General features: G+C 42.3%; 1 protein-coding gene and 1 pseudogene across 1 annotated transcript in view; both read right to left on the bottom strand.

Moving 5' to 3' along the window:
- Positions 1 to 24,295, bottom strand: part of MEI1 (meiotic double-stranded break formation protein 1) — a 79,072-nt gene that overhangs the window by 24,523 nt on the left and 30,254 nt on the right. Inside the window, exons 16-20 of the mRNA XM_043562750.1 lie at positions 21,300 to 21,360; positions 20,248 to 20,345; positions 17,263 to 17,431; positions 11,750 to 11,897; positions 2,413 to 2,688 (exon numbers count right to left, since the gene is read on the bottom strand). Coding sequence (XP_043418685.1) covers positions 2,413 to 2,688; positions 11,750 to 11,897; positions 17,263 to 17,431; positions 20,248 to 20,345; positions 21,300 to 21,360 — 752 coding nt within the window. The remainder of the gene's footprint in view (positions 1 to 2,412; positions 2,689 to 11,749; positions 11,898 to 17,262; positions 17,432 to 20,247; positions 20,346 to 21,299; positions 21,361 to 24,295) is intronic.
- On the bottom strand, positions 6,011 to 6,580 carry LOC122472830 (annotated as a pseudogene).

Genomic DNA, 24,295 nt, shown 5'->3' with positions numbered 1-24,295 from the left:
CAAGTAGCAATGGGGGCAGAAGTCAGAAGACGGAGGAATAAGTGAGGGTGACAATTTTGCAAGCAGAAAACTACTTCTAGGAGTTGGCCATAAAAGGAAAAACATGAATATGAAAAGGGTTGGGAGGGCAGGGACAAGTGAGAGCGACCAGGAGTAAGTCTAGAGGGGCTTAGACTCTCCTACCACTCCTACAGCCCATTGTCCTGATCTGAGATTTTTTCTAGCCTCACCATTCTTTGATTCTCTCCTTCCAATGATGCTTTGGAAGTCCCTGTAAGGTGAGAGAATGAAACAAGCATCTGTGGTTTCCTCAAGGGCAAGGACCAACTGTATCGGAATTATCTTTGTATCCCCAATGCCTTCACCAGCACGTGACCGCCTAATAAGTACCAATGTATGTATGATAAAAATGTATGATAAAAGAAATGTGTTTAAATGTATGATAAAAGAAAAAGTGAACAACTAAACTCAAGACCTCTAAAATTTTGCTCCTTCCTATCCTTCTCCAGCCTCAACTCCTGTGACATACCGTCCATTCTCTGAAACCACACCAGACCACTCACCACTGGCCCTGAATTACAGTAAGCACGTCCGTGCTGCTGGGCTGGCCTGGCAGGGTCGTCCCTCAGCACTCTCTCTTGTCAAATCCTTTGCAGATCAGCATTTATGACACCTTTCTGCCCTCCCTACAACCCAAGCACTCTGCCTGACCTTTACTGCCATAGCGTTAGAACAGGTATTAGTGGTCTGTTGTGTCTGATTCTCTCCCTGGCCTGTGCAGCAGGCACTAGGTCCGGTTCTTCCCTGTATCCCCACTGCTTAGATAAACAGCTCCCCCTTTAGTTGGAACACTGGATCAGGGTTGTTTTCTCTTGTTCTGAGAGTCTGCTCAGTTTACTCGAAGAACATCAGATAGGGAGTCAAAATCCAGGTTTCAATCTCAACTCTTGTGAACTATGGCAAATCTCTCTAAATCTTTTTTTCATTTATTTAAAAAGAAAAAAAATAAGATACCATAAACATCTTTCTCAGAAGAGTTGCTTTTTTGAGAGAGAGAGAGAGAGAGAGACTGACTTAGATCTGTCCAGACCCTTAATTCAATGGGTCAGCAAATATTTATAAATACCTAGTCTATGTGAGAAACCGACCCTGAATGCTTCATCTCACAAAGAAAACCCAGTATCTTACCTCTGTCCATTACTACTTTCCCTGGAACGCCTCTTGCTTTCCTCCCCTATGAACTGATGCTTTATTTTTAACCCATTCTTTCTCCTTTCTTCTTCCTCCAAGGAAAAATTTCAGCCAAAGCATGAATGCAGCCCCTATCAAGCCAACACATGTGATCTCACAAGATGACAGATCTGAGGGATGGAAGGTGAAGGTGCAACTCCGAGTGGGGAGTGTGTGCATGCGTGCGTGTGTGAATACGGACAGATGTACGTATCTAAGTGAGGTGTACAACATGAAGGTGCTATTTCCACCACAGTCACCCCAATAAAGTCAATCCAATAAAAAACACTCCAATAAATCATGTTTGTTGATGATTACAAACATCAAAGGAATCCCCACTCTTCCCTAACGGGCTGTGTCAGTCTTCCTGGACTAGGAAAAGGTAAGTAGGTGAGCTGAAATTGAAGGCAGTGGTTTTAAACGAAGTGTCTCCTATGCTGCCGTGCTATAGTCAGTTTTGGACCTGCCACTAGAAATCACTCACTAAGTACAAAGTGGTGCAAATGATTTTCTTTTTTAAATAAATAATAAATTACAGCAGTTACCTCTATAATAATGTCACTCCCATTAATTTATTTTCCAATGTGCTTTCTTGAGCGAAAGAAGAATAGAGGGAGCTAAAGCTAGTGTATTAGAAACTGCAGAAGACAGACAGCTGACTTATCTGATATACCTGATAGGAATTATAGGGATGTCTTAATTCATGAAAAAGCACTAGAGTTTCTCACAATTCTGGGTTTGCCCGAGGGAGTGTGTTGCACATGTAACATTATCCTGTGAATTATGGCAAAAAAGAGGCCATGTCCCTCTATAATCAAACATCTCCATCTACATGCCCCAAGGATATCCTTTGACATTAAGTCCTTGTTAGCACAATCTGCTTGAGAGAAGACAGAGAGGTGAGAGGGAATGGTGACTGAAGTCAGCATTTCATAGATCTGTCCCCTGAAGAGTAAAGAGGGACATGTCTCTCAATGAGCAAACCTTGATCAGACTTAGAAAGGGTACGGATTTAAAGAAATCAGGCACCTGCCAGCAAAAGAATCTCCCACTCCCATGGAAACACCCATAAATCCAGAGACAGGTAGAAGCATGCAGCTGCCTCCTGACTTCAGTAAACCAACTGCCAGAAAGAAAGGGCCCACCACCTCTGAAAGCAGAAATGAGCAAATGGTCACGTACTAGCAAAATGAGCAGGATGCTGGGGCTGCTTCTGAGCATGTAGAACAGGGCTGCTAAGCTGGCAGGAAGTGGGGACTGCCCAGCAGAGGAGACATCATCCAGCTCCTCATAGCTGCTCTCTTCCCAGGAGAACCAAAGTTCCAGGACACGGTGCCCAAATCTACTCATCAGCTCTGGATACAACAGGAAAAACCTGAGCAGGAGGGGATGGTGGATATAAACCAGGTGCAGGTCCGGGATGCCCTCTAAAAATTTTCTGATGGCACTGACCACAGCCTGGAGACAAAGAAAGAAAGAATGAATGAAAGGGACTAAATAAATCTTGCAGAGGACTCAATACAGCCCAACAAACATAGCCAAGACATCACTGGGAAAAATGTACTTGGCATCTCAGTACTCCAGTACATCTTCATTGGCTCATGGCCGGGTTCTCCGGCGAGAAGAAAGCCCACAGTGCTCACTTTGTAACAGTGGTTCTCAACTGAGAGTGATTTTGTTTTCCAGGACAGTTTTGGAAATGTCTACAGACATTTTTTTTATTTTCTTGACTCAGGGAGTGTTACTGGCATCTAGTAGGAGAGAGCAAGGATGCCGCTAAATATCCTACAATGTACAGGACAACCTCCCACAGAAAAGAATTATGGTATGCAAAGTGTTAACAGTACTGTGGCTGAGAAACCCAGCTCTATAATGATACCATGGTGTGCTGTAATTATCAGCAGACGTGTCTACCTCCCACACGAAACTTGAGCTGCTTGGGGAAACAGACTGATGCAGATTAATCTGTGCACCTGTCATAGGACCTGGCACCGAGGGGCCAAGGGGCATGTGTGTTGAATCATTTATTAACCCTCAAAAACCTCTCTTCCCATTGCACACATAATGAAATTCAATCCTTAATATGTTACTCTAAGAGTTTTATAGTTTATAGTGTGGGCTGTTTCATTTAGCTCTTTGATCTATTTTGAATTAATGTTTGTGTATACTACGAGATAAGGGTCCAACTTCATTCTTCTGCATGTGGATATGCAGTTGTCCTAGCACTATTTGTTAAAAAGACTGTTCTTTCTCCCTTTGAGTTGTCTTGGCATCCTTATCAAAAATATATGGGTTTATTTTTGGACTGTCAATTCTATTTCATTGATTACATGCCTATCCTTATGTCAGAAACACAGTCTTGATTACTCTAGTTTTCTATTTTTTCTTTTTTCAAAGCAGGTTCAGTGCAGGGCTTGAACTCACAAGCCGGGGATCAAGACTTGAGCTGAGATCAAGAGTCGGATGCTTAACTGACTGAGCCACACAGGCGCCCCTCTAGCTTTTTCTTTAAAGGAATATAAAACCATTTATTGACCACCATTTACCAGTATTTACAATAAAGTAAACAATATGCAATTGGATAACATTCTCATTACTACAAAGTTATTGCTTTTCCTGGCTTCTGCTGATCTAGTAACCCAAATATTGAGAAGACTGAGCCTACATGTAAGGAGTGAGTTAGGAGAAAGAAAAAACATGCAGGTCAAGAATTTAGATCACAGAAGTTTGTTCACCCATTTATTTCAGCTGGTCCTAAATTGACAACATCTCTAATCACCTGATTATGATCAAGTTTCCATGAACAAAGTCTTAGACATTCCATGAACCATGACCTTTTTTGTCAATACAGCACAGGATTTCAACTTCTTGAAAAGTAATGGCTCACTAGAAGGAGGCATTTTTTAAAAATTTTTCAAAATGTTTATTTATTTTTGAGAGAGAGAGAGAGAGAGAGAGAGAGAGACAGAGCATGAGTGGGGGAGGGTTAGAGAGAGAGGGAGACACAGAATCTGAAGCAGGCTCCAGACTCCACACTGTCAGCACAGAGTCCAACATGAGGCTCGAACCCACAAACTGCGAGATCATGACCTGGGCTGAAGTCAGATGTTTAACCAACTGAGCCATCCAGGTGCCCCTAGAAGGAGCCTTTAAATGTCCATTTAACCAAGTTTTGCTTAACTAATTAAAACACACCAGGACTTGTCTAGTTTTCTCATTTGGGTGGGGAGGTTGTTGGTAGTGATAAAATTTTCCTTTTCTTTCCTTCCTTTACTTTGCAAATAAACTTGCATTTATATAACTATAGATATGGCTACTTTTTTATTTTGCTTTATTTATTTAAGTAATCTCTACATCCCATGTGGGGTTCAAACTCACAACCCTGATATCAAGAGTCATGTGTTCTTCCACTGAGACAGCCAGGCACCCCAGATATGGCTGCTTTTAAATTGTCCAATTTAAATTGTTTACATTATATTTAAATGGTCCAATTAATTACAAAATTTGAAAGGTTAAGGTTTTAGGGAAATTTTCAATTTTTTAAAAAATATATTTATTTTTGAAAGAGAAAGAGAGATAGAGTACAAGCAGGGGAGGGGCAGAGAGAGAGAGGGAGACACAGAATCTGAAGCAGGCTCCAGGCTCCAAGCTGTCAGCACAATTGGGGCTTGAACTCAAGAACCATGAGATCATGACCTGAGCCAAAGTCTGACTTCCAAACTACTGAGCCACCCAGGCACTCCAGGAAAAATTTCAATTTAACTTTAAGTGACTTATCTCTCTCACTGAAAATGATGACATTCCAGAAACATAGTTATGAAATGCTATTTTTGTTTTGGTAAATGTTAAAAAAAAAAAAAAGAATGAATGAAAGAGAAGAAAATCATTTATGTATGTGTTTTTATGTATACACACAAAAAACCCCAACCAAAAAAAAAAAAAAAAAAAAACCAACCTCTGAATTGTCCCTAGTCATATGAGAGTTAAACACAAATTCTAATTGAGTAACCACCATGAAGATTTCCCCCAACATTTAGAAAAAGTATCATTTCTTCAAAAAATTTTAAAGTTTATTTGTTTTTGAGAGAGAGAGACAGAATGTGAGTGAGGAAGGGGCAGAGAGAGAGGGAGACACAGAATCCAAAGCAGGCTCCAGGTTCTGAGCTGTCAGCACAGAGCCCAACGTGGGGCTTGAACCCATAAGCCATGATATCATGACCTGAGATGAAGCTGAACGCTTAACCGACTGAGCCACCCAGAAACCCCTAGAAAAAGTATTCTTGAATGCAGGGGAATAATATACCATGGTCTCAAATATACTTTTCTGCTAAAGGAAGTAACCACAGAAAGCTTTTATTTGTTCAAAGTAACCAGTACTATACATGCAAAGAACCCCAACAACTCCCCCAATACTACTTCAAAACAAACACACCAAACTGGATTTTCATTAGAATGTTATTTCTTGGGGCACCTGGGTGGCGCAGTCGGTTAAGCCTCCGACTTCAGCCAGGTCATGATCTCGCGGTCCGTGAGTTCGAGCCCCGCGTCAGGCTCTGGGCTGATGGCTTGGAGCCTGGAGCCTGTTTCCGATTCTGTGTCTCCCTCTCTCTCGGCAGATTCATTCTCTCTCCCCCGTTCATGCTCTGTATCTCTCTGTCCCAAAAATAAATAAATAAATGAATGAATGAATGAATGAATGAATGTTATTTCTTCACACTAATAAATCTAAGAACCAAGGCCTAGATTCTATATACATATATACAAAAAGCAACATAAACAATTACTGAGCTTCAGCTTCTGGACAAGAATTCTGGGTTACTCTCTCTTCATAAAAAGCAATCACAATGTGAGAACATTTCACATTTGCCTGTTTTGCCAGCACCGAGTCTGCCTATCTTTCCGTTTCACGAGAAACATGAATTCTCCACTGCTGTCTGTGGCACCAATTCTTCGTTCAGGATCAAGAACTCCTGGCAAAGCCTCTTGGTCTATTCGCAGCATCTCTTTTCTTCTCCGAGTTGCTACCATCACATCCACCGTCAGATACAGATTTTCTTTTTGTGCCATCTTTTTCTTTACCAGCCTTTTGAGAACTAAGAACTGCTTCAATTAACTCTGGAGAGTCTAAATTTTCTTCAGGTTCCCAAGTATCGTCAACATCTGTGAACCCCTTCCACCTCAGGAAATACTCCACCTTCCCATTCACTACATGTTGCTCCTGTACTCTTTCCACAATAAATTCTTCAGGCTCTGCCTCTTCTACCTTTTTACTCTTTCCATTCTGTTTCTTTACCTTTTTTTTTTTTTCAACGTAGGCCATTTTCTATTGCAGACTTGAAGACTTGTTATTCATCGCCTCCAAGCTGCACCCAGTCCCGGGTCTACAGCGTCTCCTTTGATTGCTCTAGTTTTGTAGGAAGTTTGAAATCCAGAAGTGTGAACCCTCCACCTTTAGTCTTTTTCAAGATTTTTTTGGTTATTTTGGGTCCCTTGAATTTCCATATGAATTTTAGGGTTAGCCTGTCCATTTCACCAAGAAGGAAGGGAGAGAGAGAGGGAAGCAGAGGCAACTGGGATTTTGATTGGGATTGTATTGAAACTACAGGGGCGCCTGGGTGGCGCAGTCGGTTAAGCGTCCGATTTCAGCCATGTCATGATCTCGCGGTCCGTGAGTTCGAGCCCCGCGTCGGGCTCTGGGCTGATGGCTCAGAGCCTGGAGTCTGTTTCCGATTCTGTCTCCCTCTCTCTCTGCCCCTCCCCCGTTCATGCTCTGTCTCTCTCTGTCCCAAAAATAAATAAAAAAAAAAAAAGAAACTACAGATCAACTTGGGGAGTACTGTCATTTGAACACTATTAAGTCTTCTTATTTCCCCAGTTTTATTGAGATACAGCTGCCACATAACATTGTGTACGTTTACAGTATACGACATAATGATTAGATACGTGTATATATTGTGAAATGATCACCATAAGTTTGGCTAACCTCCGTCACCTCACACAGTTACAAAATCTTTTTCACTGGAATTAGAATTTTTAAGCTCTACTCTTCTAGCAACTTCCAAATATACAAAATAGAACTGTCAGCTGTAGTCAGTATGTTGTACATTACATCCCAGAAGTTTTTTATCTTCTATTTGTTAAGTCTTCTGATTCATGAACATGGGATGTCTTTTTTTTTTTTTTTTTTTAATGTTTATTTATTTATTTTGAGAGAGAGAGATAGAGAACTACTGGGACAGGGACATAGAAAGAGGGAGACAGAATCCCAAGTCGACTCCGTGTTGTGAGCACAGAGCCCAGAGTGGGGCTCGAACTCACAAACCATGAGATCAGAACCTGAGCTGAAATCAAGAGTCACATGCTCAACCAACTGAGCCACCCAGGTGCCCCACGGGATGTCTTTCTAATTACTTAGGTCTTCTTTAATTTCTTTCAATGAGGCTTTATAACGTTCAGTGATCAGAAGTGTACTTCTTTTGCTAAATGTATTCCAATGTATTTTATTTATTGATGCTATTATAAATGGAACTGTTTTCTTAATTTCGTTTTTTAGCATGTCATTAAAGACTTGAGTCTACCTTTCCAGCTTCTCTCCACTCTCTCTTAAATGACTTAGTGAAGGCATGCTAAACTAGACTTTCTTCCTTGAAGGGACAGACTGGGAAACTTCCCATTTCTGTATCTTAATTCTCTCAATAAAGCCTCTCCTGATGCCATAATCCAATACAATCTCTTTCTCTGTGTGTTTTTATAGCTCTTGACCAGTCCTCCAGCTCCTGGAGAGCACTTGTTGCTGTTAGTGCCTACCTGGAGAGGATCTTTTTGTCTCTCCTGCCAAACTGGTGCTCCCTGAGGGAGGGATATGTTTGATTCACTCCAATCCTGACAGGAGCCCCCATGGCACCTGACACATATCAAGTGGTCAAGCCACATTGGGGAGTTATTATTTAACGAGTATGGAGTTTCAGCTTTACAGAATGAAAGACTTCTGGACATGATTGATGGTAGTAGTTGTACAACAATGCCAGTGTACTTAATGCCACTGAACTGTATACTAAAAATTGTTGAGATGATAGATTTTGTTTGTGTATTTTACCACAATAAAAAACCCTAATACATAAAAATAGAAGAACAGAATTGAGTTTAAAAACCAAGCTGTGATTATATGTTGCTATTTAGATATTTATATAAAATTTTTAAACATGCAAAACAATGTCATACATCATTTATGGGTTCACGCCTAAGAGGCAAAACCTGGAGTTCCATGAGCTACTAAGTTTCCACACCACCACTGGTAGATGTGAAGAGAGACCCCCCGCCCCAACAAATCTAATATTACTACCATTATTAATCTTGAAGCCATCAGGGCTATTCCCATCGTGTCCTTTTCTCCTGTTTAGTCACCTTAGGAAGCCCAGAATTTCCAGATCATCTTATATGGCTCAAAACATTCCCTTTTCTGTTCCCATCTCTCACTCTTTCCCAGCTCCCAAAACCTTTCCACAGTGTCCTCTAGAACTCACAGTTATCAGCAAATTCCTTGTCCTGTGCCTCTTCCTTGAATATTCCCGTCACCTTGTTGTTTTGATCCTCATCCAAAAACCTGCCTTGCCTACAATCTTTCAAGTTGAAGCTATTTTTGTTCCCATCTCCCTAGTTCCAATATCATGGCCTCTAAATTCTCTTTCTGCCTTCTAATCTCCTCCACTTGCCTCAGCCATTCATCCCCATGGTCATGCGCCTAGGCCTTGTCATTACCAAGAACTGTATGCTCCTCAATAATCCCAATTCAAGCATCCCACTTTACCACCACCACCCCTGTCTTTCCAGTTCACTTCCTCTTCAATATAGCAATTCTTTGAACCCCATCAGAAACAAAATCTTAGGAAACATCCTTTTATTCTCTCTTATTCTTACACCTCACACTGATCCATCGATCAAGAAATTCTATTGGCTCTGTTTCAAAATATTCAGAAGCTGCTGCTTCTCCTCTACTATCTCTTGTCTACATTATTGCTGTAACCTCCTAACTAGTTTCTGCACTTCTACCTTGTACCCTTTTGGTCTATTGTCCAGAGTCACCCCTTTTAATTCAGCCATGAACCAAACCATGGGACTATATGAGATCACCAAAGAAACAAATTTAGAGAGAAAAGCAAAGCTATCAAAGACTGAGCCCTGGGGCACTACAACACTTAGAAATCAGGGAGATAAAGAGAAAATCAGCAAAAGACACTGAGAACTGCCAGAGAGGTAGGAGGAAAATCAGTAGTACACAGCATTCTAGATGCCAAGTAAAGGCAATGGTTCAAAGAAAGGATGCTGTTGATAGGTCAAGTAAGGCAATGACTAAATACTGACTACTGGCTTTAGTCATGTATCTGTTACTGGTGACTTTGATAAGTGCATTTTCAGAGATGTGCTAAGGGTGAAAACCTAACTGGGGCAGATTCAAAAGCATATGGGAGAGCAGGAAGTGTATACAAGCCTAAAGCATCTTGTCATAGTAGAAAACCCAAATGCTGTCACAGACTACTAGGGTTATCAAAAGGACTCAGGAGCTACCCTGAATAGGCTCCCACTGACCAAAGACAGGATGGGGCGCCTGGGTGGCGCAGTCGGTTAAGCGTCCGACTTCAGCCAGGTCACGATCTCGCGGTCCGTGAGTTCGAGCCCCGCGTCAGGCTCTGGGCTGATGGCTCAGAGCCTGGAGCCTGTTTCCGATTCTGTGTCTCCCTCTCTCTCTGCCCCTCCCCTGTTCATGCTCTGTCTCTCTCTGTCCCAAAAATAAATAAAACGTTGAAAAAAAAATTTTTTAAAAGACAGGACAATTTGAGCTTCAAAAGATAAATAACTCCAGTGGATTGAACACATCAAATATTTTTAAATCCATGAGTTCATAATGACACTAAAAAAAAATCTCTTTGGTCACCTTTGAGGAATACTAGGTAACCAATTCCTCTTTTTAAGCTGTAATTAAAAGGAAAGAATCAAACCTTCTACCTATGCTTCCTATACAATCTCCCATTCAGAGTAACTGAGTAGTTGATGAGGGAAGCCTGGGTGGCTCAGTTAAGCATCCAATTCCTGATTTTGACTCAGGTCACGATCTCATGGTTCATGGGATTGAGCCCCTCATTGGACTCTGTGCTCACAGTGCAGAGCCTGCCTGGGATTCTGTCTCCATCTCTTTTTGCCCCTCCCCCACTCGCACTCTCTCCCTCTCTCAAAATAAATAAACATTTTAAATAAATAAATAAATAAAGGTTGAATGACAGAATTAGGATATTGTTATTTCACAATCCCTAATGAATTAATTGTAGGCAATGATCACCAATGGCTTCATATATCACAATAAAAGAGACAATGGGATATTGTATCTCTAGATCTACTTACTTGAAAACTCATGCACTTCCACTACAACTTTCTGCTTCTATCCAAATTAAACCAGGTCTTCTTATATCATGTTCATCCCAAAGGTAATCAAAAAGAAGCAAAATTATGGAGCACCTGGCTGGCTCGGTCAGGGGAACACGTGGCTCTTGATCTTGGGGTCATGAGTTCGAGCCCCATGTTGGATATAGAGACTAGTTAAATTAAAAAAAAAAAAAAACTTCAAAAAAGAGGCAAAATTACTTGTCAGTGAAGAAAGGGTATCCTTAGGTTGAGGCTAAAGTGTCCATATCTAACAAGTAAAAGCAATCTTTAATGAAAGAGGGGAGAGATTTAGCAATCGATTAGACATAGTCCTTGATCCACAAGAATTTATAAAGAATCTGGAAACAGGGGGCACCCGGGTGGCTTAGTCAGTTAAGCAACCAACCTTGGCTCAGGTCATGATCTCGTGGTTCATGGGCTCAAGCCCCGTGTCGGGCTCTGTGCTGATGGCTCAGAGCCTGAAGACTGCTTCAGATTCTGTGTCTTCCTCTCTCTCTGCCCCTCCCCTGCTCACCCTCTGTCTCTTTCTCTTTCAAAAATTAAAAAAATTTAAAAAAAAAGAATCTGAAAAGAAAAAACTTGCATACACACAACCACCATCAAAGTGATCCAAGGTCAGCCTGATTAACAATGATTGGGTCCCAGAAAACCACTTTGTTTAATAAACTGTTAACAGAAGGATATACCTCACATCTCTCTCTTGTCCTGCTCAAACCAGAGGTGGTACTAATAAAAGAGCCTTGGGAGTCTAAACTGGAGTCCTGGCATCCCCATCAATTAATTGTGTGACTCAGAGAAAGTTACTTTAACCCAAGTCTTGATGTTCTTACCTGTAAAAAATGGAAATAATAATCTTTGCCTCTCAGGACTGTTGAGAGAATTAGCTAAATTATATAGGCTCTGAATGTGTCAACCCCCTACCCTGTTCCATTCCACCAAGACTCCCTCCCACCCTCCCTCCCTCTTTCTCTCTCTCTCTTCCACCTACTTTCTCTCTATATATATCATCATGGTCTCAAGGAGCCATGATGTAAAGAGGTGCAGCAGGAGGAGGAAGAGTCCCAGGCATTTTGGTCCATACCTCATCTAATGCATCGTCTTTGTCCTGGCAGATTGCAAGCAGATAGATGGAGGCTCTGATGACCGTCAGCGGAGGGCGCTCATCCTGGTCCTGCAGAGACAGGAGGAAGCTTTGCACGGCCACAAATAATTCTGCCTCTGAGACAAACCTGTCGACCAAGGAGAGTCTGAATGAAAAATAAATAAATGGCTGTCCTGCCTTGACACGTCCTGTCTTGCCATATTCTCCCTCTGCCTTCTGTCCTTCTGCTCTAGCATGTCCACAGCCTCAGGACACCTTGCACAAAGAGCATGCTGTATATACTTACAAAGCATTGTCATATACGTACAGCACATGGTTCTATGCTTTGTACAAGGCTGTCTAGGGGCCAAAGACTTCTCACTCACACCTAGGAGGCAAAGCATCTGCCAGTACTGTTAGGCAGCATCTGCCAGGACTAGTACTGTTAAAGAGAAGGATGCTGCTACTGGGGTTTAGGAGTCCCTGTTTTGGCAACCAGTCCACTGTTCTTTATCATTGAACATTTGTGTGTTCAATGGGCTACTTTCTGGGGAAGGAGACATCTATGTTTGTACATGCAAGGGAGATGGAGATGAGAAGGGGACTGACTTTTTTTTTGTAAAATATAAAAGGCATAGGGGAGCCTGGGTGGCTCAGTCAGTTAAGCGTCTGACTCTTGATTTCAGCTTAGGTCATGATCTCATGGTTCATAAGATCAAGTCCCACGTTGGGCTCTCTGCTGACACAGAGGCTCTGTGAATCCCAAGCAGAGCCTGTTTGGGATTTTCTCTCTCTCTTCCCCTCCTGCTCTCCCTTGCATGGGAGCACATGCTCTCTCTCTCTAAATAAATGAATAAATGTTAAAAAGAAAAAGCTATAAAAAATGGGCGAAGGACTTCTTGAACAGACATTTCTCCAAAGAAGATATATAAATGGTCATTAAGTAGATGGAAGGATGCTCAACATCACTAATCATTAGGGAAACGCAAATCAAAACTGTGAGGTAAAATCAGAACCCTTGTGCACTGTTGATGGGAATGTAAAATAGTATAGCCACTATGAAAAAGAGAATGGCATTTCCTCAAAAAATTAAAAACAGAACTACCAGATGATCCAACAATCTAGATATATAAGCAAAAGAATTGAAAACAGGGTCTCAAAGAGATATTCGTACACCCATGTTCACAGCAGCATTATTCACAATAGCCAAAAGGTGGAAGCAATCCAAGTATCCACTGACGGACAAATCCATAAGCAAAATGTGGTATATACATACAATGAAGAAATTCAGCATAAAAAAGGAAAGAAATTTTGACATGCTATAGCATGGATGAGTCTTAAGGACATTGTGTTAAGTGAAATAAGCCTGTCACAAAAAAGACATACTACATGATTCCACTTATACGAAGTACTTAGAGTAGTCTAAATCATTGGGACAGAAAGTAGAATAGTGGTTTCCAGGGACTGGGGAAAGGGAAATGGAGAGTTATTGTTCAATAGGTACAGAATTTTGCTTCTGCAAGATGCAAATAGTTCTGGAGATGAATGGTGGTGATGGTAGTACAACAACATTAATGTACTTAATACCCATGAACAGGACACTAAAAATGGTTAAGATGCAAATTTTATGTTTGTGTATTTACTACAATTTAAAAAAATGGAAAAATTACCAATGTACCAAGGTTGGTGTCTTGGTTTGATAAATTTATCATAGTTATGTTAACATTAGGAGAAAATTAGTGAAAAACTCTCTGTATTCTTTGCAACTTTCCTATAAATCTATAATTATTCCAAAATAGAATTTTTATTTAAAAATAAAAGGGGCACCCGGGTGGCTCAGTCAGTTAAGCATCCAACTTTTGGTTTCAGCTCAGGTCATGATCTCCCAGTTTCCTGAGTTCAAGCCCTATATCAGGCTCTGTGCTGACAGCGTGGAGCCTGCTTGGGATTCTCTCTCTCCCTCTCTCTCTGCCCCCGCCCCCCCCCTCAAAAAGTGAACTGAAAAAATTTTTAATTAAAAATAAAAATAAAATGGATAATAGCCATAATATAAATACTATACAGCTACCAAAAGTATGAGGTAAATCTACTAATACATATACTAACATGAAAAGAGGTCCAAGATATATTGTTAGGTTAAAAGGCAAGTGGAAGACCTTATATAATATCCCATTCTATATATTGAAAAAAAATCAGCATATGTTTGTTTCAGTAAATGGTGTTGGGAAAACTGAACAGTGACATGCAAAAAAATAAAAGCGGACCACTATTTTATACCACACACAAAAATTGACTCAACATGGGTTAAAGACATGAATGTTAACAGCTGAAACCATAAAACTTCTAGAAGAAAACACAGGCAGTAATTTACTTGACATCGGTCTTGGTGAGGACATTTTTAGATCTTATACCAAAAGTAAAATTAAACAAATGGGACTATTTCAAACTAAAAAGCTTCTGTACAGCAAAGGAAGCCATCAACAAAATGAAAAGGCAGCCCACTGAATGGGAAAAAAATCTTTGCAAATCATATATATATCTGATAAAAAAAATGAATATGCAAAATAAAGAACTCACACAATTCAATAGCAAAAAAAATCCAGTTAAAAATGGGCATAGGATCTGAAGAGACATTTTCCAAAGAACACATACAGATGGCCAACAGGTACATGAAAAAATGCTCAACATCACTGATTAGCAAGGAAATGTAAATCAAAACCACAATGAGGTACATTCTCACACCTGTTAAATGGCTATTATCAAAAAGACAAGAAAAAACAAGTGCTGGCAAGGATGTTGAGAAAAGGCAACATTTGTGCACTATTGGTAGGAATGTAAATTGCCACAGCCACTATGGAAAAGAGAATGGAATTTCCTCAAAAAATTAAAAATAGATCCAGCAATTCCACTTCTGGGTATTTATGCAAACTCAAAAGATATCTGTACCGCTCCCATGTTCACTGCAGCATTATTTACTATAGTCAACACATGGATAAAACCTAAGTGGGGCGCCTGGGTGGTTCAGTTGGTTAAGTGTCCAACTCTTGATTTTGGCTCAAGTTATGATCTCATGGTTTGTGGGTTCAAGCCCCACATCAGGCTCTGTGCTGACAGCTTGGGATTCTCTCTCTCTCTCTTTCTCCTTCTCTCTGCCCCTCCTCTGCACTTGCTCTCTCTCTCAAAATAAATAAATAAACATACAAAAAAGAAAATGTGGTATGTATATACACACAATGGAATACTGTTCAGCCATAAAAAAAGAAAGGAATCTTGCAAACAAAATGGATTGACCCTGAAGGCACTAGGCTAAGTGAAATAAGTCAAATAGAGAAAGAAAAATACTGTATGATTTTACTTACATGTGGAATCTTAAAAAAAAACAAAAACAAAAAACCAAACTCATAGAACAGATTGGTGGTTGCCAGAAGTGAGGGGTTGAGAGTGGGCAAAATCGGAAAAGGGGGGCAAAGGGTACAAACTTCCTGTTACAAAATAAATAGACATTGGGGATATAATGTACAGAATGGTGACTACAGTTGTTAACAGTACACTGAACATTTAAAAGTTGCCAAGGGGGGCCTGGGTGGCTCAGTCGGTTGAGCATCCAACTTCAGCTCAGGTCATGATCTTGCGGTCTGTGAGTTCGAGCCCCATGTCAGGCTCTGTGCTGACAGCTCAGAGCCTGGAGCCTGCTTCGGATTCTGTGTCTCCCTCTCTCTCTGCCCCTCCCCCACTCATGCTCGCTCACTCACTCTCTTTCTCTCTCTCTGTCAAAAATAAATAAACATTAAAAATGAATAAATAAAAGTTGCTAAGAGAACAAATCTTAAAAGTTCTCAACATAAGAAAAAAAATTACAACTACATGTGGTGATGGATATTAACTAAACTTAATGTGATGATCATTTTGCAATATATATAAATATCCAATCATTACATTGTATATTTGAAATTAATATATTATAGGGGTGCCTGGGTGGCTCAGTCGGTTAAGCGGCCGACTTCGGCTCAGGTCATGATTTTGCGGTCCGTGAGTTCGAGCCCCGCGTCGGGCTCTGTGCTGACAGCTCAGAGCCTGGAGCCTGTTTCAGATTCTGTGTTTCCCTCTCTCTGACCCTCCCCCGTTCATGCTCTGTCTCTCTCTGTCTCAAAAATAAATAAACATTAAAAAAAAAATTTGAAATTAATATACTACATGTCAATTATATCTCAATTTTTAAAAATCACAAGGGGCCAAGTGATTTTCAGTGAGGGTGTCAAGATAATTCATTACAGGAAAAAACAGTGCGTTTTTTTTTTAATTTTTTTTAATGTTTATTTATTTCTGAGACAGAGACAGAGCATGAGTGGGGGAGGGGCTGAGAGACAGGGAGACACAGAATCCAAAGCAGGCTCCAGGCTCTGAGCTGTCAGCACAGAGCCTGATGCGGGACTCAAACTCACAAACCGTGAGATCATGACCTGAGCCAAAGTCGGTCGCTCAACCGACTGAGCCACCCAGGCACCCCTAAAACAGTGTTTTTAATACATGATGCTAGAACATCTGCATAAGCCACATGAAAAATAATGAAGTACTGACACATGCTATAAATATTATGCAAACTGGATGAATCTCAAAAACATTATGCTAAGTGGAAGAAGCCAGGCACAAAAGGTCATCTATTGAATGATCCATCTATAGGAAATGTTCAGAACAGATAAATCCATAGAGACAGAACACAGATTGTTGGTGCCAGGAGCTGAGCAGAAGGAACGGGGAATGAATGCTTAATGGGTATGAGATTTTACTTTGGAGTGATGAAAATGCTTTTGGAACTAGAGAGAGGTGGTGGTTGCACAATACTGTGAATATACTAAATGCCATCAAACTGTTCACTTTAAAATGGTTAGTTTTAGGGGTGCCGGGCTGGCTCAATCAGTTGAGTGTCTGACTTCGGCTCAGGTCGTGATCTCACGGTTTATGGGTTCGGGCCCCACATCAGGCTCTGTGCTGACAGCTCAGAGCCTGGAGCCTGCTTTGGATTCTGTGTCTTCCCTCTCTCTGCCCCTCCCCCACTCACGCTCTGTCTCTCAAAAATAAACAAATGTTAAAAAAATATTTTAATGGTTAATTTTACGTTATGTAAATTTAACCTCAATAAAATTATTTTTTACATTTAATTATTTTTTACACTAGTCTCCTTTGATTTTAAATTTTTAATAAATTGCGTAATTCTTAAAACCAAAGTAAACCACTAAAATTTTTTTCTGTGCGCAAACAATACTTTTAAGGATACTAAAAAGTTCTCATTCGCATTTTAGGCCTCTGCTCTCAGCACTGTGACTACCCTCCTGCCTTAACCCCTCTCCAGTGTATGAGCCCCTCAGGAATATAAACCGTTTCTCACTTATCTGTGTCCCCAATACCCAGGGCCAGGCTTGGAGTGGATGCCTCTGTGAATATTTATTGAACTGAATTGGGCTGCAGATGTGGGTCCCAGGACACACTGCCAGCCCCCAGCATCGAACACTGACCTGTCCTCATGGATGTAGGCCAGGTAGAAGAGGAGCAGGATGCAGTACTGTCTCTGGCGAGCAATTCCCTCCACATACTGGCGATCTGACAGGAAGGCAAGGCTTTCAGGGCTCCTGCTGTGTATCTCGGGCAGCCCATGCTGCAGGAACGCAGACACTGCAGAGAGTTCTGGGCAGGGAACATGCGGGAGAACACCACACAGAGAACACAGGAGAGCAGGTAGTGAGCACGAGTACCTACTACATGAAGAGGGTACAGGGCACAGAATAGCAGGGTACATGCAGGATGAAAGGAAATCAGTTTCCTCTTCCTTTCTGTAGCTTTCAGCCTGCCCTGAGAAACTAAAGGTAACATGTGTAAAGAATGGATACATTCCTTTATTCATTGACAAATTTCAGAGTGGCTACTCTAGGCCAAGGTGTGACACACAGGCTGTGTTTCCAGGAGCTGGTCGCTGGGAAAAGACAGACAAGGAGATGGACAATTATAGGAGACATGATCAAGTACCATGCTCAAGTATGGAGGAGTGTATAACTCATACCACCTGGGGTGGGGAGGGCAGGCTTGAAAAGGAGGGAACTGTGGAAGGTGAGCAGAAAACAGGCAGAAAAGTGAGAGCGGAGAATCCTGGGCACGGAAGAAAGGTGTTCAGAGGCCCAGAGGCACAAGAGGACATGTTTTAGGTGCAGCAATGAATTTAGTCTGACTGACTCAGCAGTGAATAGATGTGGAGTGTCAGGAGTTGCAGAACTGTGTGACATAATTAGTAGCTAGAGTGTGAAAAACCTTGAATGCTGAGTAAAGAATTTGAATTTTATCCTGAGGACAGATTCTTATGAAATCTGTTTCAGAAAAGAAAGAGTATTTTAGAGTGGTTCAGTCGGTTAAGCGTCCGACTTGGGCTCAGGTCACGATCTCATGTTCCGTGAGTTCGAACCCCATGTCAGGCTCTGTGCTGACAGCTCGGAGCCTGGAGCCTGTTTCAGATTCTGTGTCTCCCTCTCTCTCTGTCCCTCCCCTGCTCATGCTCTGTCTGTCTCTCTCGCTCTTAAAAAAAATAAACATTAAAAAAAAAAAAAAGAAAGAAAGAGTATTTTAATACCAAAAGAGTATGAGAGGAAAAGACATCAGTGCTTTAGATGTCTTTTAGACTTTATAGAAACTTTATAGAAAATTCCCTATATTATCCTTATTTTCCACATTTCACCATAGATCAGAGGAAACTTCATCCCTGTCTGACAGTGCCCCACAGACTGATGTTTGGGGACTATGGCTGAAGGCAAGGGTGTTAGGATGATAAGACTTGGGTTTTCAGATAGATCCTTCCAGCAGCGGGTGGAGATTCTTTGGAAGATGAAAGAATGAAAGCAGGGTGCCATGCTGGAAGTCAAGTTAAGTCTGTCCTGCCGGTGCAGTGGACTTAGGACCAAGTGGAAGGTGAGAATGGAGAATGCCCCACAGCAGTCTGGCAGCAGAGCCCGGGCAGGTCTCCTAATTCTAAATTTTGTGACTCTTCCACTAAGCTATGATCGTTATCATAAAAATGAAACTAATATCCCATGCATCCACATGCCCTTTCTCCTGATACATGGAAGAAAGAAGGACTCTGCATGTACGTGCTCTTCCCAACACTCTGAGACTTGACAAGGCCTCAGGGTCTAGGGAGGCAGATACGTGGGGCTCCTCCTTTCCCCAAAAGAGAGGGAGCTGTCAGCAGCAGTGGGGCCAGAGCTGGTGAGCACAAGAGGCTGCTGTACAGCGGCTGCCAGCGTGGTCCTAGGCCACCATCATGGCAGAAGTAGTTGTGCTAGTCTCTCTGCAGACCAGACCACACCTGGGCAGGCATAGAGCAGGGTACCAGGCAGAGAGGAGAGGCTGGCATAGAATTAGGAGCCAAGCCATGTGGGAAGGAATGAAAATACTCGCCTGGGCTTCTGTCTCTCCACACAGCGTTGGAGAAAAAACAAAGGAGGAAGAGAGGTTTAGGAAGTGGGGGGAGATGACACATCTTTGTAAATGTAAAAAGAAGAAACATGGCCAGTACCAAGTCTTACCCACAAAGAAGATGTCGTATTTGTTGAATAAATGAATAGAACAATGATTAAATTGTTTTATGTTATACCAAAAGAGATTTAGGACAGAGGAACTCCTTAGGGCAGAGAACATATCATAATTATCATTGTATCCACAGCAGCACTCAGGCCTCCCCCGGCATGTAGGGAAGCTCTATGTATATTCAACCGGGGTGGGGGTGGGGGGGTGACTTCAGCTCTCAGCCCCCATCTGCTGTTCCCCCGCCTCGATTCTGCACGTGCCTCCTTCATTGCATTCAGACCTCTGCTAACATGCCACCTCCTCACAGAAGCCTTCCCTGACCACCTATCTTCTCCCTTCATCACCCTCTATCCCTCTGCCCAGTTTTATTTTTTCATAGCACCTACTCATTTATGACATTGCATATATGTGTTTATTGTCTCTCTCTCTCTCTCTCTCACTCCATGAGGACGGGACATTGGAGCTGTGTCACCATAACCTGAAATAGAGTCTGACACACAGTAGATGTTCAAGAAATATTTCTTGAACGAAGAAACAAACAAACAAACAAAAATGGAACAGACCATTCAAGGTATTTTGAGCAGAAGTCTTGGAATGTAACAAGCAGGGAGGGAAAGGTCTGGTGTGAGGGATGTTAAGAGGAGAAGGCCAGGGTGAGGACCTGGGCTTGATAAGCTTTGGGGTCCTTCTCAACCCTTAGAGTCTAAGGGTCCAGGAATCTTGGATTCTATTGTTTCCTGATTCGGTTATCTTATCTCCCTAGGTGTTAGCCTATAGTCTCATCATTCCATGATTTCATGGTTCCTCTGGGCAGCTTCTAGCAAAGAGATAATTATGATTCTGACTCACTACCCAGCCTATCAACAAAGGCATCCAGACCGTAAGAGACCACCATGAGCCTGATAAGTGGTCAAGCTGCAGCATCTTACCTTCTTGGGAAGGTGGCTCTGTCTTCTCTGGAGCTGACAGGAGGTTGAGGCTCATGTCATAGAGGAAACTGGAACATACCTGATTTAGATCTGAGTGACTTAGAGGGTGGAAAGGAAAAGAGAACAAGAGAGAAGACATTGCTACTTTGGCTGGGACAGCATTATCCCTGCCATATACTGCTACACCACTGCCTTGTGCCAGAGCCCAGTGAAACTCTAACCACGGCCCGGGAGGAAGAGTTCTGGAGGTGGCTGTGAATAATAAATATGGAACCCGCTGCTACAGCTGTAACTTAGGCACATAGGCATTCGCTAAAATTTTACTGAAAAAATAAATCAGGGAGGGCTACCGAACCCCAATTTAACGAAACATAAAACAAAAAAAGTGCTCCTAGTTCAGGAAAGGCCTTGAGAGTCCTGGAAAAAAAAAAAAAAAGGAAGCTGTTGAACCCAAGATGGGTAGTCAAGGTATTCCTTCCTGAAGGCTGCGCGTTCCACTCAGAGATATGCAAGGAGAGCTAGATACTGTATTGTGGTCATCTTGCAGGCTGTAGGCAATAACAAATGGAATCTGTCAAGTAAATGCAGAGACAGCTGGCAAATCATAAATGGGAAGGAACAGAAGATTACTCTAGAAACTTAACAAGACAGAGACTGAAGTAGCCACCTCTTGACTTTGAACCTCTCTACATTTCCTCTGGAAATGGTGGGCTGGCAGCAACCAGCACGTGGCTCTGTCTTTGTGGGCACTGCTTTCACTACCCTCTGAGGGCTTCTGTCTCCCCATTTGTAAACTGAGGAGTTAGACAAATGATCTCCAAGAGCCCTTCCAGTTTTGATGTAACAGGTGCCTGTCCAAGTATCACATGGAATGAGTGTCTTACCAGAACCAGATGAAATAAAAGCTACAGGAGCATGTCCAGCTCACACCACCAGGTGCTGAGCAATTCCGACACGGTGTCAATCCTCCCCATGGTCCTATGACTAAACCACACCAGTCAGAAATTTCCACTTGTCCAGACAAGGACACTGGTGCCTGAAACCATACATACCTTAGGCTGCTGCAGAACCTGGCCTTCAGTTCCAGGGTTAATCGTATGAAAGATGAGGAAGCTTGAGAAGTAGGAAGAAAGCAGAAAGCAATTTAAACCAGACTCGTTACAGAAATTCTCAAAGTTGAGTGGTACCAAAGAGTACTAATTTTGGAGTCATGTAGACTTAGGTTCAAAATTTGCTCCGACATGGGGCGCCTGGGTGGCGCAGTCGGTTAAGCGTCTGACTTCAGCCAGGTCACGATCTCGTGGTCCATGAGTTTGAGCCCCGCGTCGGGCTCTGGGCTGATGGCTCAGAGCCTGGAGCCTGTTTCTGATTCTGTGTCTCCCTCTCTCTCTGCCTCTCCCCCGTTCATGCTCTGTCTCTCTCTGTCCCAAAAATAAATAAATGTTGAAAAAAAAATTAAAAAAAAAAATTTGCTCCGACAATACTACTAGGGTCATCCTGGAACACGTATTTAACTTCTCTGCGACTCGGTTTCAATATCTATACCTCACAGGCTGTTGTGAAGCTGAGTAAGATAAGTGTACATAGACTATCTAACAAATGCCTAGCACTGCACTGTGGAGTAGGTGTTGAATAAATGTTCATCTTCCATTATAATCTGGGACGTTTGACAATGACCTAGGAAAGACATATCTGCTTGTTCTATCCCTTCTTCCAACGTTGTAGAAAATAACCCAGTTTCAGACTCAGGAAGAACAAAGGGTAGTCACTGCTTTATCCCCATCTCTGAATGCCTGTAGGGAAGGACTGGTTCTCACGCCTGAGGTCAGGTAACAGGTTCTGTGTTAGTTGATGACCCTGGCCCAGGCCCTTGCACTACCTGCCTCCTCCCAGTCTCCCCACATCCTGCTCCAAGCTTCCCTGTCAAATCTGACTTCTGTCCTGCCCATCCTGCGCCCCTATAAAAGCAGGTGTCTAGACAAGAACATCAAGAGGTCCCACTGCACCAGCTTCAGACTTGGGGACAATCTGTGCTCTATCCTGGGGCTAAAGCATATGGCAGGAAATTCATCCCTCAGAGTTTCACAGCAACTTTCTGGGACACACTTCAACTCATGACTCCCTCCAGGGAGGGGACACACAGGGTTCCTGCTGGAAGGGGCTCTTGGCCCAGTATCTCAGGGACCCAGAGTTTCTCCACCCCCTATTCAGGGCCTCTGCCCCCTCTTGGCTGGCACTGCCTGCTTCCTTCTTTTCTCTTGCATGTTGGGCCCCAATCCTGTTCTATCTGCATAGATCTTCCTGTACACAACCATTCTCCACACCCCCTCCTCTCTGCCACTGCCCCCCAGAGATCTACACTTCTGAAGTTGCACCCATCCAACATCCCAAGACTGGATCTTCTTGGCTCTTGAAGTATGGCAGACAGAAAGAGGGGATGGAAGGAAGAAAAGAAGTATAGGTCAGTTGTCATAATAACTAAGAGGTAGAATCATTCAGGAGACATATATATATATATATATATATATATATATATATATATATATTAAATGAGATTATATATATATATATTAAATGAGATTATATATATATATATATATATATATATATATATATATATATAATCTCATTTAATTCTATTATCACCATGTCTAGCTAAAGACACTGGAAACAAAAAATTAATTTGTCCAATGTCAATAAGTAAGTAAAGGAGGGGGTAAGAATCTCAACGCACAAGAGCTAATGACAAAGGTCCTGCTTTTTCCCCCTCTTCCACACAGCCTCTCACTCTCTCCTAGAAGCTCCCACTTCCACTTTCTATGAGAAATAGCTTCAGCTTCCTAAGGGTTTCCTGTCTTCTGTTCTTTGCCTGGACAGAACAAAGATCCCTCTGAGCTGTGACAAGGGACCTCCCCAGGATGACCTAGACTATTAATCAGAAACTCCCTCAATATCCCAAATCAAATTGTGAGGCAATTGCAAAAGGCACCCCCCTCATCACCCCAGCTCTGGATCCAGCCCCCTTCTTCTTTCCAAGGACCCTGCTCTACTGAGGAGCAGGAGGTCTCTATTGCTCCTTTCTATCCGCTACTAATCAGAATAAGTGTTTCTAGTGTTGGAGGGTAAAAAAAACCTCTAATTTCATGTTCCCTTCCAATTATACCCCCATTTCTCACCTCCTCTCATACCAAACTTACCCAAAGAGCTGTCTATCCTGTCTCTACTGCCTCACCTTGCACTCACTCTTCAGTTTACTACAGTCTGGCATCCACCCCAACTATGTCACAGAAACTGCTCTGGCCAAGGTCACCAACAGCCTCCATGATGCCAAATCCAATGAACATATTTCAGTCCTCATCTTCCTTGACCTCTGGGATGCATTTGACACATCAACCACTCCCAAATCTACAAAACTCTCTTGCTTGGCTTTTCTAATGTCATACGCTTCTGGTTTTCTCCCTACTTCTCCAACTGTCCCTTACCAGTGTCCTTTAGTGTTTCCTCCTTCTCGTGGCCATTAAAATGTTGCCCTTGATTCTGTCCTGGTTCCCTCTAATCATCTCATTTTACACACTCCCTTGAAGGATTTCAGCTGCTTCCCACTAGACAGTTGGCCCCACAAGGACAGGGTTCTATTTTGTTCACTGCTGCATCCTCAGCCCCAGGACGGCACCTTTCATGAAGTAAGTGCCCAATCGGTATTTGTTGAGTTAATGAAAGGCTAGATACTGAAGACTTGCATATCTGTATCTAAAGACCAGATCTTTCCCCTGACTTCAGACACGGTCAATCACCTACCTAACCTCTCTGCTGGGACGGCTCACAGGCATCTCACGCTCATCCTGACCCAAACCGATCACATCCTCTACTGCCTTTCCAAATCAGATCCTCCTATGGTGAGCCTTCTCTTGATAAAAATCACCACCATCCACCTAGATGGCAGCCAAAACCCAAGGCATTACCCTGAGCTGTTCCCTCTCTCTCCTGCCCCACATCCAACTGCTGCACCCACTCCCAACACTTCGTTTAGTTCCTATCACAACCTGAG

This window comes from Prionailurus bengalensis, chromosome B4 (assembly GCF_016509475.1).
Source record: "Prionailurus bengalensis isolate Pbe53 chromosome B4, Fcat_Pben_1.1_paternal_pri, whole genome shotgun sequence".
In the NCBI taxonomy this organism is placed as follows: Eukaryota; Metazoa; Chordata; class Mammalia; order Carnivora; family Felidae; genus Prionailurus; species Prionailurus bengalensis.
Note: the sequence above shows the minus strand (reverse complement) of the source record. Positions and strands in the feature narration are given on the sequence as shown.